General features: G+C 41.9%; 1 protein-coding gene across 1 annotated transcript in view; it reads left to right on the top strand.

Annotated features, from left to right (window-relative positions):
• Positions 1 to 16,689, top strand: part of astn2 (astrotactin 2) — a gene marked incomplete at both ends in the record, with an annotated part of 337,790 nt that overhangs the window by 203,719 nt on the left and 117,382 nt on the right. The window contains one exon of the mRNA XM_080530321.1: positions 114 to 264. Coding sequence (XP_080386447.1) covers positions 114 to 264 — 151 coding nt within the window. The remainder of the gene's footprint in view (positions 1 to 113; positions 265 to 16,689) is intronic.

The raw sequence follows: 16,689 nt of genomic DNA, 5'->3' as shown, positions 1-16,689 counted from the left end.
CCGAGTCAATTTCCTGTATGTGCAAATATACTTGCCAATAAAAAAATAATCTGATTCTGATTCTGATGAATATATGTTAAACATTGCGTGTGTGTTTCTGTTCCCCCCTGTAGAGAAGAGGCCATCATGTCCACCTACTTTGACACAGTAGATGACCTGTTAGCCTCCTTCGGCCCAGTCCGAGACTGTGCCAAGGACAACGGAGGCTGCAGGAAGAACTTCAAGTGTGTGTCAGATCGGCGGGTGGACTCAACAGGCTGCATGGTGAGTCACTCTGACCTCTACACATGGGAGGGTGGTTTCTTGGAAAGTTTACTGCTGGACTAGGAAGCGTGTTTAAATGGAGTTTCTCCATTGAACATGGTCTTAAATCCAGGAGTCGGTTCAATCTAGGATGGGGGGAAAAGCAGCCCGAAATGAATGTCTATGCATTCTACACAGGGGGAGGCTGGTGGTGGCGGAAATCAGAGATACCATTCTTTGTTCCACTCCATACATTCCTATGACTTCTGCCTCCACCAGCCTCCCTTGTCTCCACATGATGATCGTTTTGAGTAACAAATGCTGCTTTCTCTCTGTGTTCACTGAGGATTTCGGGTTTCACGTTGGATTTATTACGGCACCTATGTTTCTGCTAATTGTCTTGTTTAACGAACACATCCAGGATGATAGATGATTGTGTGTTCACACAACGAGAGGTTGTAGACATCGTCTCTCCACGTCTGACAGACAGCCGAACTCGGTCTGTTAACACAGTCTGGTCTGTCTATACGGTATCTGTTAACACAGTCTGGTCTGTCTATACGGTATCTGTTAACACAGTCTGGTCTGTCTATACAGTATCTGTGCCTGGAGAAGCATGTTAGAGAGCACACACACCACCTGCTTAGGGATCCGTGAGGGCAGAGAAGGGGTCCCACTGAGCCAACTGGAGTGTAACAAAGAGAGGAAACAATGTGGTCAATGTGTGGCCACATCACCGTCACCTGAGCCAATGCATCATTACTAGATATGTCACATCCACATGAACTACACTCTCCGTAAATAGGTTTTCGAGCCAGAAGAGTTCTACATGTAGGGGTTCTACTGTTGGGATCTCCAAAGCAGGGCAGGCTGGTGGAGGTAGAATTCACAGGAAAGGCTCATTGTAAAGCATGGAATGGAAGCATGGTATCAAACATCTGCATTACAATGAGCCCGTCCTCTGATTTCTACCTCCACCAGCCTGCCCTGGTCCAAAGAGCCCTTTATCCTATGATGATGTACATTATGCAGAAAGAAGAGGACTCAAATGAAAAAATGCTCAAATGCTGTATTGAACTGCAATGTTTGAGAATATGAGTCCTCTTCTTTCGAGCATTGCCACTGCATCGTTCGAGTACTTTGGAAGCGACAGAGTATACCGGTTATCATATCCTGGATTGAACTTCCGTGATCTGCACAGGAGTTCTACCGAGTTACACCGTTCTACAGAGATAGTGTGAGGAGGCCATATCTCCTCCAATCCATCATTGAAACCGACACTAGCCATATTTTAATTAACGGAAGGTTAATTACCTATAATGAGTCCGTATCATCCTGAAATGTTGAACATACAGTATATTTGGAAGCGTGTATGTTTGATTAAAACTATAGGACGTGGCTAGTAAGTAAGGGATTAGACTGTAAACTAACAACTGTTAAAGGCGGTAGTGGACCACCTGATGTTAGTTTTGACCAGATAATGTATGTTTTTGTTACGCTCATAATCATGTACTGTTGTTTTTAATATGTTCTGTTGTCTTGCTTTTGCACTGTATTGTACAGCACTTTACCAATGTCTTAGTTGTTTTAGTTTTTTTATCTGTTATTTTCCGCTGCATTGTACAGCACTGTACAAAACTGATTTGTTATAAACACACACATGTTTATTGTTTTTGCTATTATTATTATTATTATTATTATTATTATTATTATTGCATATACAGTACACTGTGTGTATAATGTGTGTACTGAGTACAGAGTCCATCTCAGTGAGAGGACAGGTTCTACCTTGGCATATTTACAAGGGGAGGTAGCTGGGGGTCCCTCCAATGCCAGAGGTTTGACAGGAGTTTGGGCAGGCTCGAGTTGTAAACCAATTAAATTAATGTGCCAGCTGCGTCGCCGTGTGATAGATGGGCAGATCATTATTGGTGTTGGGCGGGGCTGTAATTTGACTGGCCTCTGGGCTGTTTGTCACAACCAATGAGAGCCAAACACTGACACTGGAATTCCCTTGTTTGTTTCTTCTAACTCTCTCTGTATTTCAACTGTGACTGTTCAGAACAGACTTGCTGTTCAAGAGATACACTATATGGACAAAACTATTAGGACACCTGAACATCACACCCATATGTGCTTGTTGAACTTCTCATTCCAAAACCATGGGCATTAATATGGAGTTGGTCCCACCTTTGCTGCTATAACAGCTTCCACTCTTCTGGGAAGACTTTCTACTAGATTTTAGAGGTTCCAGGGATTTGCTCCCATTCAGCCACAAGAGCATTAATGAGGTCGGCCACTGATGTTGGGCAAGAAGGACTGGCTCGCAGTCTGCGTTCCAATTCATCCCAAAGGTGTTCGATGGGGTTGAGGTCAGAGCTCTGTGTGCAGGCCAGTCAAGTTCTCCCAGACTAAACTCTGCAAACCATGTCATTATGGACCTCACTTTGTGTATGCGGTCATTGTCATGCTGAAACTGGAAAGGACCTTACCCAAACCTTACCCAAACTGTTGCTACAAAGTTGTTGCATACAATTCTCTAGAATCACAATTGTATGCTGTAGCATTACGATTTCCCTTCACTGGAACTAAGGGGCCTAGCCCAAACCACCAAAACAGCCCCAGACGATAATTGTGTCCACATACGTTTGTCCATATAGTGTAAGTTACTCCCAGTAGTGGAACTTGTGTTACCCTGTGAGCTAGGGGTATGATAATGTACTAGCAGTGGCTGAATACATTAGTACGTATTACTACTAGATGTCCAACCAGTGACGATCTCTCTGTGTGTATCAATGTGTAAACCTGTTATAGGTTTACTGTAGGGGATTTCTCAGATTTGCTTTATAAACAAAGAGGGAAAATCATACATACCTGCTTCTGCCCTTTTAAACAGTGATGTAGCGCTTGGGGGGTTGCAGTGTATCTCTGTACTTCCATCATGTTGTTAAAGGCTTACTCGAATGAATGAATGGTCTTTATTGTCATTGCTACAGTACAGGTACCAAACAACGAAATTTAGGAGGGGTGGCTCCCCTGGTGTTAGGAAAGAAAAGAAAAAAAAAAAAGAAAAAAAAAAACAAGAAGGGAAGGAGCTGGTTTACATAAATAAAGGCTATGTACACTATCCACTATACTATACTGTACAGATAGACGACTAGGGTTGTCATATTGCACAATAGTGTTATTGCACATTTATTTAAAGTGTCGCAGTTTGCAGGCTTGAAATGTACATATTTGTGCCTCAGCACTACACCTGATTTTTTTTACTCCAGACAGTGTTGCTTCCTGGGTTCTCTTGGTAAAAATATCCAAAGAACAGAAATACACAGAGTGGTGATGTGTGTCATTCAACTGAGCTAAGTAACACCAGATATAGCTAGGAGCAATTCTCAATAATATGTATCAAAATATTTTTGGAAAGCCGGGTTATGGTTATATAACCGAGAGGGTTATATTTGGCTAACTTTACAAACATGTCACACAGGTCTGAGCTGTATGCAATTTCATGAGTTGTGGCAGATGGGAATTCTTCCAAAATACTCATACTTTGACCTAAATGGCAATATTTGGACATGAGTCATTGTGCAATAGCATTGTGCGGCACCAGGATAAAAAATGTCAACATGACTAATGTGGGTCTTTAAATCACACCTCTCCAGAGGAACTTGATAGAATAGATAAAGTACCATAAATACAGCTGTTTCCGAACAACTTCTTTCCAACACAGTTACCATGACAACCATCCCATGATTAAAAACCCAGAGTAATTCCAAGAACCATATATCATAAACCCATAACACCACGGCTCCTTTAGAGGAGGACGCATCATATTTCAGTAGCTCCGGGACTCCCTCTGTCACTAAGACATATAAATGAAGATATTTGGCTGGCAATTTGCTTTTTTAATCATGCAAGGTGGGATTTCTTCTTCAGTTCATTAGATAAAACCATGTGGCCTATGCTCCTCAAGTCAATGTTAATGGATAATATCCATATTAGTATTAACATTATGTGCGATAAAATCGAGCTTTGCAGAGAGTAAGAATCCTCTGCTTTAGAAGAGAAAGGGACTATGAGCAATGTGAACTGCTTTAATCATTCCTTATGTTGTCTTATGTATGCACTGAACAAGTATGTGTTGCTTTATTTAACTGCATTTAACCTATATGCATCCATGAAATCTCATTGAGGTCAAATATATATTTTTCTCTCAAGGTAGACCTGAGAAACATACCCGTTGAAGTCAGAAGTTTAAAGTGAAGTCATTAAAACTCATGTTTTAACCACTCAGATTTCATGTTAACAAACTATAGTTTTGACAGTCAGTTATGACACAAGTCATTTCTCGAACAATTGTTTACAGACAGATTATTTCACTTATGGTTCACTATATCACAGTTCCAGTGGGTCAGAAGTTGACATACACTAAATTGACTGTGCCTTTAAACAGTTTGGACAATTCCAGAAAATGATGTGATAGCTTTAGAAATGTCTGATTCTAATTGACATCATTTGAGTCAGTTGGAGGTGTACCTGTGGATGTATTTTAGCCCAACACCAATATTTATCTGCCCATCCATCACACGGCGACGCCGTGGATGTATTTTAAGGCCTACCTTCGAACACAGTGCCTCTTAGCTTGACATCATGGGAAAATCAAAATAGATCAGCCAAGACCTCCGAAAAAAAAACAGTGGCTTTCCAGAAGTCTGGATCATCCTTGGGAGCACTTTCCAAACACCCACGTTCATCTGTACAAACTATAGTAATCGAGTATAAACACCATGAGTCCATACCGCTTAGGAAGGAGATGGGTTCTGTCTCCTAGAGATGAACGTACTTTGGTGTGAAAAGTACAAATCAATTCCAGAACAGAAAAGGACCTTGTTAAGATGCTGGAGGAAACTGGTACAAAAGTCTAAAATCTATATCCACAGTAAAATGAGTCCTATATCGACATAACCTGAAAGGCTGCTCAGCAAGGAAGAAGCCACTGCTCCAAAACCGACCATAAAAGCCAGACTACGGTTTGCAACTGAACATGGAAACATAGATGTTACTTTTTTGAGAAATGTCCTCTGGTCGGTCTGGTGAAACAAAAATGTAACAGTTTGGCCATAATGACCATTGTTATGTTTGGAGGAAAAAGTATAGTATACGTCCAAAGTTGTGGCAAAATGGCTTAAGGACAACAAAGTCAAGGTATTGGACTGGCCATCACAAATCCCTGACATCAGTCCTATAGAAAATGTGTGGAACCCACAGCAAAATGAAGACAATAATCATTGATCCTGGAGCGTGTTTTCATGGTAGATTCTGCCCTCAACCTAGTTTCTGCCCTGCATCTAGAAAAAAATATTCCTGAAACTAATTCTGAAATGTGTGGCCAAATATGATTGGCATGGCAAAGCTAATATACATACATACATACTGTACATACATACATACATACATACATACGCACGCACGCACACACACACACACACACACACACACACACACACACACACACACACACACACACACACACACACACACACTTTGAAATATATATAATCAAATCTATTTTAAAATATATAATATTTAGTATATTTCAATTCACTATACTAAATATATTATATTTATATATATATATATATATATATATATAATATTCACTATACTAAATGTTCCCATTTGCTCACCTCCATTCAAACAGAGAAAAGTATGAGAGTGTATGAGATGTGTGTTGCTGGTCTAACCCTCTAAGAAATGCATCGCTCTGAATGTTAGATAATCCCTCCAGAAACTGGGCCTGTCTTTATGTTCATGTTCATGTTCTGTTTTACCTTGAGGATGACATTGAATTACAGCATTTGTAGTGTTTTCTCCCAGACGCAAACACATGCTAGCATAACAATAACAAGACACAAGAGTGAGTTATGACAGCAGTTTGATTTAACATTAATTGAACAGTGATGGAAGTTAATGTGAAAACATAGGTAAACAATGATCTTATGAAAAAAACTTCAGAAAGAACTGTTCCAGAAAGAACATTGTGTGGGCGACGCTTAACAAACTAGATATATTAATTTGTATTTCAACGTTTTAATCACTAAACAGTGTTTATGTTACGGCCTCACTCAATTAAAACAATATCATCTTTTATATAGTATTTGAAAAATAATCTTATAGTGTTCATTCACTTCCTCTCTTGTGAGGGCAGGGTATGATGTGTGTATGACACACATTGTGACGCACATATGCACACAAACACTCACACACTCACATGCACACGACCACACACCAACACACACACCCACCCACCCACACACACACACACACACACACACACACACACACACACACACACACACACACACACACACACACACACACACACACACACACACACACACACACACACATACACAGCAGGAGGTTGAGATCAGATGAGCCCTCTTCATTTAATTGAACAAATAAAGCTAGACCTCTACATCTGTTTAAATTAAAAACATATCCATTACCGTATGTTTGTCGATAATGATTCAAATGTCATGCAATGGGCCAACTTTATTTCTAAATGAGAGTTCTAATAATAAATAATAATTAAATTATATTGTTTTGTCCGTCATATTTTAATTTCAATGTTAATGTCAGTGTAACAATGTTGATACAATAAAATACTACAGTAATAATTATGACCAGGTAGTTATAGAGGTCATTTAATTTCAAATGTTTCTCTGTGACTAATTGGGTCGTTCGTCAACAATACTTTTGTTTATTTTTGGGGGGAGGGTAATTTACTATAACCGACCATCTGAGAAAAATACTGATGTTGTTTTCTCAGATATCCGCCATGTTTCAGAGTTGCTAATACCACAATAGGCACGGTCTATTAGCACCTTAATGTAGCGTAGCCCCACAGGTGAAACAAATGCTAGTTTACAGTACATATTCCTTATTTATGGACACATTTTTTTTTTCCAAACCTTTGACTCTGTTATAGGGGTAGATCTGAAAAGCATTACTATCTGCACCATTAAGGCCTGCATAGGCCCTCACAAACAGTCTTTATAATTTTGCCATTTAGCAGACGCTTTTAATCCAAAACGATTTACAATTACGGATTACAGGGACATTCCCCCTGGAGTAACTGAGGGCTAAGTGCCTTACTCAAGGGCACACTAGTAGTGGTGTGGTTTCAGGCGGGATTTGAACTCACAACCTTCCGATCACAAGTCCAACTCACTATCCACTAGACCACCACTACCCCTCTTTATGACACCACACATTAACTCCTCTGACACTACAGAACGACACAAAAATAGGCAATAACTTGTTATTGCTTATGCAAAAATCCTGAGACATTGCTGTAGTGTCAGTCCATTATCTGAAGTGTCGCTCTGATAATCAAGTCGTTATAATATTCTCTCCATATATACTGTCGCTGACATACCAACCGATTTGCCTACGGGCAACTGAAAACTTTTAACTTGACTATTAAAACCATTACTGCACGGCTGGATTTAACGGTGATAGTAATTCACCCTCCCCCTCGGGTGTACAATATTCTCCATCCACTCCAAAGATAATTATCCAGTACTGTACTTCTCAGACTGACAATTCTGGAAGCTCTTAGAAGCTCCATTATATAATCAAATGAAAAAGAACATGTGGTAGAGTAGAGATGTACAGTGTTAACAGACTATCGACTGCACTGCGGTGCAATGAAGCAGGGACACTCATTTGATGTGAAATTGAAATCAATGGACCTGTAGAACATATATATATATATATATATATATATATTTATATTTTAACACTCTACAGCTGCTTGCCCACTTACCTAATTAGTAATCTACTGTTTAATTGTTTGTTAGTGTCCATGTGCTCTGACTGGCTTTGTGTACTTGTTGAAGTGTGCACTAGTAGACGTGTAAAGGCATCAGATAACTCTACATGGACCAAAGATCAAAGTAGCAACACATGATTTCCATCATGCTTTGTCAGACTGTTTGTTGTTCATGTGTATGCCAAGTGTGTTAGACTTTCAAGGACACTTATCCAGCGTTGTGACCAACAGCCTCACTAATTCCCACTGACCTCTGAACAGTCCTTGGTGTTCCGTCTCGACACATCATATCCATTTGGATGTAAATTCTCCTGGAACAGAGCAGTCTGGACCTCACTCGTTATTCCTGTGTGTCATTTGCATATGAATGATCTCACGTCGTCTTTAACAAGAAACTGAAGGTCATGTCTCCAGAGATTAGTTGAGAAATAACAGGTGTTAATTACCAACAGACTTGAGAAATTACCAGACAAAGACCCCTCCCACTCATCCTCAGAGGTGGCTTTTATAAGATAGCGAACCATTTGAGCTTAAATGGTAAATCGATTCAAAGCATGGCCTTTAAGGGGCTGTTAAGGTGGCAGTCATATTGATGAGCATAAATAACAACTCAATTTGTTGAAAGGTTCGGCCAGCCATTTCCAACTGCTGGAAGCCCATTCTCCTTCTACTCCCATTCATTCAGAAGTGGCCTATTTGATTTCTGCTTTGTGTTGGCCGAGACAAATTACCTCCAGTCAGATGCAATCAGCAGCTTACAAAAAATGAATAGTTATCCACATGTGTTCCAACAATACACATGTGTTATATCAACGGGAGGCTAGCAATTTTCTCAATACTTTCTTTTCGTTATTTAGAATTATGCAGACCCAGCTGTGTGAGGTGTATTATTGTATTTCATTAAGTGTTGAACTGTGTGTGTATGTGTGTGTGTGTGTGTGTGTGTGTGTGTGTTTGTGTGTGTGTGTGTGTGTGTGTGTGTGTGTGTGTGTGTGTGTGTGTGCATGTGCGTGTGTGTGTGTGTGTGTGGACCAGCGGGCAATCTTCTTTTTTTTTTGTAATCAATTATTTATTGCAAAACAGTACACATGAAAAACTCACATTATTACACCAAACAAAATAAGTGTCTGTCCTGATTTTTTTTTCTTTCACTTATCTTACCCCCCCCCCCCCCCCACACACACACACACACACTATAAACACATAGCGGGCAATCTTCTTAAAAGTTTTATTAAGCTTTGCAAAAGTTTTCCTCTGTCCCTCCCTCTCTTCATTCAGCATTCAGACCGACTCCCTGCTTCCCTGCAACGTGTTGATTTGCAAATGGCACGTCAACATTGATCGCAGTAACATCCCACACTGCTCATTTGAAATGCAGACAAAAACAATGTAGGCCTATCTGAGACCCTGAGGGCTTTGTTCAACCTCTGGCGAAGGAAGGAAAAATAACAAATAAAATAAAGAAATAAAAATAAAAATAGCATCCTTGTCCAATTCCCTCCTTTCCTGGAATGGGAATGCAACTAGGAAGCTTAGAGTTATGTTGTACTTTCAGGAAATATAAATAGTGCATTAATTGGTCTGAGGAGAGAAGGAGAGAGAGAGAGAGACATACAGAGAGAGAGAGAGAGAGAGAGAGAGAGAGAGAGAGAGAGAGAGAGAGAGAGAGAGAGAGAGAGAGAGAGCCTGGTCTGAATAATGCTCATACAGTATGTGGGGTCAATAAACCATCCCACCACAGCCCTGCCCAGCTTGGCTCACACTGAGAGGGCTGAAGATGTAAAGGTGTTATTGACTCTCTGACACCTCCAGGTCTCTGGCTACTCACGCCCCACGTCAGAACGAGAACAGGCATAGAACGGTGACCCTGGATTGCTGAAGCTTAAATTCTCTTTATCGACTGAGTCACTCATTCCAAACTGTCTCCAACTCAGAAAGAATACCCTTTTAAAGCATTCGCTCACATGCTTACATTTCATCGCAAGCCCTTGTGAAGGCTGTGAAGTTGTCACTCGTGTTTCTTTTCTTTGTTTCTTCTTTTCCTTTGTACATTTCCTTTCACTGTTCATTGTTGAGACAGAGAAAGGAGGGTGTTGTTGGTGTTGTTGTTGTTGTTCTCTCTAATGTCTGCACAGGAAGAGCTGTGACTAAACTGCTAGGCAGTCAGCGTGCCTGTGGCCCTGTTTAAGCTGCCTCCTCTTTCAGTTGATCTTCTCTTTAGAAACACCTCAGCTAAGCCAGGACATTGACATGGCTTCCATAACTGTGTTTGCATGTGCTGTACAAGACTGGGAACCAGATCCATTGTAATGTGAATTAGTCATGCCTAGAATGAGGAAATATAGGATACAGCATTAATCCACCGGAAAACATAACGCACCATATCTTAAGGCCTGTTCAGTCATAGTGAAGGCAGAGTCTTCCGTCCGTCCGTCCTCCCCGTCCCCCCTCCCCTCACATGAACACACACACACACACACACACACACACAAACACACACACACACATTTACAGGCAGGCATGAGCGTGAGCTAGCCCGAGGCGTTAGTCAGTAGAGTGCCAAGCACCAGCCTTGACACAACACAAAGGCCAGGCTAACCTTTAAATGCGTGAAGTCCGCTCCCAGGAAAGGCAGCCATTGATCTGTATGAAGAGCACACACACACACACACCCGTCTCCACCTACACACGAGGCTCACTGGGGAGAGGAGGCCGGGTCTTTAAACGCAGATGGGTCGTATGTGTTTCCGTTCGGCTGGAGATGTCCAACTGTGCAGCTGAAGTATTTGCCTTGAGGAACAGGCTAAAAGGGTGGTCTAGTTGTGTGTGTGTGTGTGTGTGTGTGTGTATGTTTGTGTGTGTGTGTGTGTGTACGTGTGTGTTTACGTGTGTGTGTACGTGTGCGTGTGCGTGTGCGGGTGCGGGCGCGAGTGCGTGTGTGTGTGTGTGTGCGTGTGTGTGTGCGTGTGTGCATGCGTGCGTGTGTACGTGTCTGTAGTTACATTATCTATCTTCTTAATGGGTGAAGTCAAAGCAGGGCCAGATGGAATCATTTTATCTGCATATCCTTCATCATGTTCGTTTTCTTTCGGGACGTCTTGGAGGAAGCTGTTGCGATGCAGGTCGGCAATGAGACGTCACTGGTGCCAGACTCTGTGTCTCAAGACGTCTATTTCGGGGCTGTCAAATTAAAATGTATTTTTTATTTTATTTTTTTCTCCTATATTTGCATTAATAAGCATTTCCCACTCGTGTCACAGCACGCCATTAGAATCCAAGACACACTTCGGAAGTCAAGAATTTAAATCATTAGTTCTGAGCAAGAAGCAAATCTATGCTCGGCTGCCCGTACTTGTTCAGCATGTTAGCGAAGAGACTTGAGGGAGGACAACACTACCTCCTTCCACCCCATGAGTCTCTTTACTCTCTCATCCGCCCACACCCACCACCCCATCCCTGCCGTCCCTCCTTCTGGAAAGATGCACATCACGACTCCTCTCCCTTTGCACCACTGAGCAGCTCAGCTCATTACCATACGTCTGAATGCTTGATCATTTCCTGCGAACGCGTTTTCATAATTCATCCCTCATTTTGCTCTCACTGGTCGTTCAAGAGGGGGGGACCGAGTGTGTCATTTCAGCGCCTTTATGGGACACGTGTCGCACCACGGAGGCAGCCTTGGGTGTTTTAGGTCCCTGGACACAAGCTGGAATTAAATTAAACCCATACTGTGCAGACTGTACTTCCATGCTGCAAATGTTATGTTTATAATTACTTCGATAGATATGGTGCTTGAGAGCAAATGAAACATAATTCATTACTTTTTTGTTTGTTTGTTTTCCCCACATAGTTGATGTGACCTGTAATGCAGGTTTGATTGAATAGCACCCTAACTCCAGCTCCATGACAAATCTTCTGTATTTGGAGTTGGCTTTGCCTCAGATCATGGTCTGGTCTTTGTCATGGTCTGGTCTTTGTCATGGTCTGGTCTTTGTCATGGTCTGGTCTTTGTCATGGTCTGGTCTTTGTCATGGTCTGGTCTTTGTCATGGTCTGGTCTTTGTCATGGTGTGGTCTTTGTCATGGTATGGTCTTTGTCATGGTCTGGTCTTTGTCATGGTCTGATCTTTGTCATGGTATGGTCTTTGTCATGGTATGGTCTTTGTCATGGTCTGGTCTTTGTCATGGTGTGGTCTTTGTCATGGTCTGGTCTTTGTCATGGTCTGGTCTTTGTCATGGTCTGGTCTTTGTCATGGTCTGGTCTTTGTCATGGTCTGGTCTTTGTCATGGTCTGTTCTTTGTCATGGTCTGCTGGTCTTTGTCATGGTCTGGTCTTTGTCATGGTCTGGTCTTTGTCATGGTCTGGTCTTTGTCATGGTCTGGTCTTTGTCATGGTCTGGTCTTTGTCATGGTCTGGTCTTTGTCATGGTCTGGTCTTTGTCATGGTCTGGTCTTTGTCATGGTCTGGTCTTTGTCATGGTGTGGTCTTTGTCATGGTCTGGTCTTTGTCATGGTCTGGTCTTTGTCATGGTCTGGTCTTTGTCATGGTCTGGTCTTTGTCATGGTCTGGTGGTCTTTGTCATGGTCTGGTCTTTGTCATGGTCTGGTCTTTGTCATGGTCTGGTCTTTGTCATGGTCTGGTCTTTGTCATGGTCTGGTCTTTGTCATGGTCTGGTCTTTGTCATGGTGTGGTCTTTGTAAGAGCCACATATCCCACATCACAGCTGGCCTGACTCGAAGGGCAAGGATTAAGCCTCTGGATCACCTTTTATATGAGTTTTAGAAGTTGAAAATTCTGGTCTGAAGGTTCTGAATCACCTTTTTATATAAGTTTTAGAAGTTGAAAAGTCCGGACAGATGGTTGAACGTTGTCTGTGTATTGGCTATGACTTAGTTGAGTACTGCTCAACTACCTCAAGTGTGATATTGCTTAATTTAAAAAAGTGTGCGATGCCTCTTGTCCAATCAAATTACTTAGTCGGAACTAACTGTTGTATAACCATAAATAATGCCTATTTTCAACTATTTCAACTATGTAATGGAATATCACTGTCACTTTTGATCACCTTGAATAACCAACACAACAAAGGACAAGTCCCAGTAGGCATTGCCATGAAGAGGTGAAGAGGTACTATTAAATCAGAGTGTTTGTTTGATGTCATAATCACTGTGTGATCTATGACTTCAAGGCAGATACACAATCCCCTTCTGGGCTGTGTTTTATGTATTCACTGATAATTGTGTCACAGAGTAAAACAAATAAAGAGGTATCAATTCAATTTGGTTCTGTCACCGCCTGAACTGCATGTTAAACTAGAAAAAATAGTATGCAAGTGAATATTAAAGCAGAGAGAGAGAGAGAGAGAGATAGAGACAGAGACAGATAGATTATTTATTCCCAACTGAGTCAGGTCGGATAAGATATCCTGCAGAAGATGTTTAAATGTCCTCCCCCTCTAATAGTTACTGTAATACGGGAACAACGTTATTGTACATCAAATCCAGATATGATCTGATATCTTTGGGGAGAAGATGAAGATGTAGAGGGAATAACAAAGCACTTTGTTTATGGCTTTCAACTTCACTGGTACTTTCTCATTCGCTACAAGACTTTTTTTTTAATGTGTGTTTGTGTGTGTGTGTGTGTGTTGTGTGTGTGTGCGTGTGTGTGTGTGTGTGTGTGTGTGTGTGTGCGTGTGTGTGTGTGTGTGTGTGTGTGCGTGTCTGTGTGTCTGTGTGTGTGCGTGCGTGCGCGCGCATGCGTGTGTGTCTGTGTGTGTGCGTGCTTGTGTGTCTGTGTGTGTGCGTGCCAGTTGACCTTCTGGGTTTATAAATGAACAACCGCTTGACAGTCAGATACAAATCCATTGAATCTTTTAATTCGAGAAAAGGCTAATATGTGTGTCATGCCACTGAGAGAGAAGACAACAGAAATAAGGAAGTATATGTTTATATCCCTGTAGTTATCTTTGCCTTTGGGTGACATGGTCTCTTAGCGAAACACAGCTGTGTTGTTTCCCTTTGAAGATTAAGCATTAGAGCGATAAAACTGCACAGAACAGCCGGAGAGAGACAGGCTTGTTCCTCAGAGGGGACTGTCTGTCCTCTGTGTTTTGGCACCTGTGGAAAAAAAAGTTAGTGTTGTTCTCTCTCTAATTCCCGATCGGTTTGGGAGTCAACAAAGCTTCATCTCTGTCACCTCAAAACGTGATTATGCTGTCAATGCAACTTGAAAATTGTGATTATTTTGGACAATATGATTTATTGTTGCAATATTCTCTAAGTCCTGTGTGATGTCTCTACTGTATGCCACTCAGATTCCTATCAAATCCATTGTTTCTTTTCGGGCCTTTTCCAGACAATATTATTCACATCACAACATGCTACTGTAACAGCAAAGAAGCTCTTTTTTTTTTTTTTTTTTTTTTTTTTTTAAATCTCGCTCTTACAAGTGAATCATGCTTGTGTCAACAGCACACCCTATGCAATCTCCATTCGACACACAATTGTTGTCTTCTGTATTTTCTCTTCCTTATGTTGTCTGGCTCATTAAGTCCCTAGCTGTTATTGTGAACAAGCTCCTCTCTGAACATATGGCCACCCCCTAGCTAAAGACGATGATGGATATATGATTCACTTACTTAGACAATGTATTTGCTGTAAGTCACTTTGTATAAAGGCTTCTGCTAAATGCCAACAAATGTAAATGTCAACATTATGAGGTTGCGGGGAGCTCACCCCCCCCTGACCACTATCTCATGCCCTGAATAGATATGCCAGGCTCTTGAGGCAATAACAATAGGTAAAGCATGGGAATATGTTTGTCAGTGGAGGCTCCCATAATGAAGGTAAAATATGGGTTTGAATTGCTCAGGGGCCTGATTAAAACCTGGGTGTTGAGGGCTTGATTAAAACCAGAAAGGTGATTAGAAAAATGAACAGCTTATAGTTACATGTGTTGGATAGAGCCAGAAGGTGTGTGTGTGTGTGTGTGTGTGTGTGTGTGTGTGCATGTGTGTGTCCGTGTGTGTGTGTGTGTTTGTGTGTGTGTTTGCGTGCGTGCGTGCGTGTGTTTGTATTTTAAGGACGTAGCCAGGGGGTGTTCACGCACAGTTGCCCTTTGGGGAGCGCAGGGTAATTGTTTTACCGTGTTTTATGTGTTTGCTTAATCTGCCAGCCGACACCATCTCTATTGGCTGGGCGCTCCCTCCGTCCGGATCAATATCACTCCTGCCTAACAGGCTCATGTAACCTCCCAGTTCTACAGGGCTCTCCGGTACCAAGAGAGGAAGGGAGAGCCATCCCTTTCTCCCTCTCTCTCCCTCTCTCTCTCTGTCACTTTGCTGTTCAATCATCCATCTCCCTACAGTGTCTGCCTCCTCTCGACACTTCATGGTCAGACATGACATGGTCGTCACAGACCATACCCGGTTAGTATTGATTTCCTAAGACGCAGTGCGCTCGTACGGGGTTGTCAATAGAAAATGTCATGGCTTGGGAACCGTGATATGATCTTGATTCGGTTTTAATCCCAGTTGTGAAAGAGTCCCTTTCTGGGTCCTCATACCGTAGGAGCTGTGAAGAACTCATGTCAGGGTTCTGTGGAATGTTGAGTAGAATCCAATAAAGATTATGGATGTAAGGTTCTGATGTGACTCTGGTGGCCATGGACAAGCCCCAAGGACGGAGTGTTATTGGACAGTAGGAGGGCGCTGTGATTGGCCGTGACAGGTTCTCACAGTCAGGCAGTGAGGATCATGGTATCTGTTAACTCTTCTTATCCACCTCATTTTTCTGGTTTTCTGCTCGAAATGACATGCCCACAGTGAATATAGAATATCTCCACAATCACAAGGGCCTTCATAATGATCTTGTTATCAAATGAAAGCTAACACCTGTGGGGTGGCTGTAGAAGTGTCAGAATCAAAATGTATGTTACTGTGTCAGAGTAAATAGAGCTAGAACATTATAAAACATCTCAAATTCAGTCTCCGCCTAAAAAAACAACAGCTTTTACAGTGAATATCACCTTGGAAACCAAGCCCAAATCATCTAGGAATCAGTGCTCCAGGGTCTTATTAGTACTTGTGCCAAAGTCGATGCTAGTAATGTGAGCAAATGCAACTTTGTACCTGTTTTAGTACAGGTATGTTTAGGCGGACACCTATATGTTTAGGCCATTTGATTTGGAGATATTTTGGCACCATCTGTGCCATTTCTCATGTATCAGATTTTTTTGAAACCAGACATGCGTTGAAACCGGACATGACACATTCTCCAGTTGGAGAAAACTGGAAGTGACTTCGGCCGTGTTTACCGTCTCGGAAACAAATTGGTGGCATCGTATAGCATGCAAAGTTGCGAAAAAAATGTGATATCGATGAAGAGAATTGATCGAGGTAAGCTCTTTATATCACTTCGGATCCACCTGTGGCTTTAAGTGACGGACACACAGGGGGAACGCTATTGATTTGTCCAATGTGTGTCTGTGTGTGTGTGTGTGTGTGTGTGTGTGTGTGTATGTCTGTGTGTGTGTGTGTGCGCGTGTGTGCGTGTGTGTGTGTGTGTGTGTGCGTCTATGTCTGTGTCTATACCAAAAGGTTAAGCAGG

This window comes from Nansenia antarctica (genome assembly GCF_963989245.1).
Source record: "Nansenia antarctica genome assembly, chromosome: 4".
NCBI classification, from domain to species: Eukaryota; Metazoa; Chordata; class Actinopteri; order Argentiniformes; family Microstomatidae; genus Nansenia; species Nansenia antarctica.
This window is presented reverse-complemented; position numbering and strand designations above follow the sequence as displayed.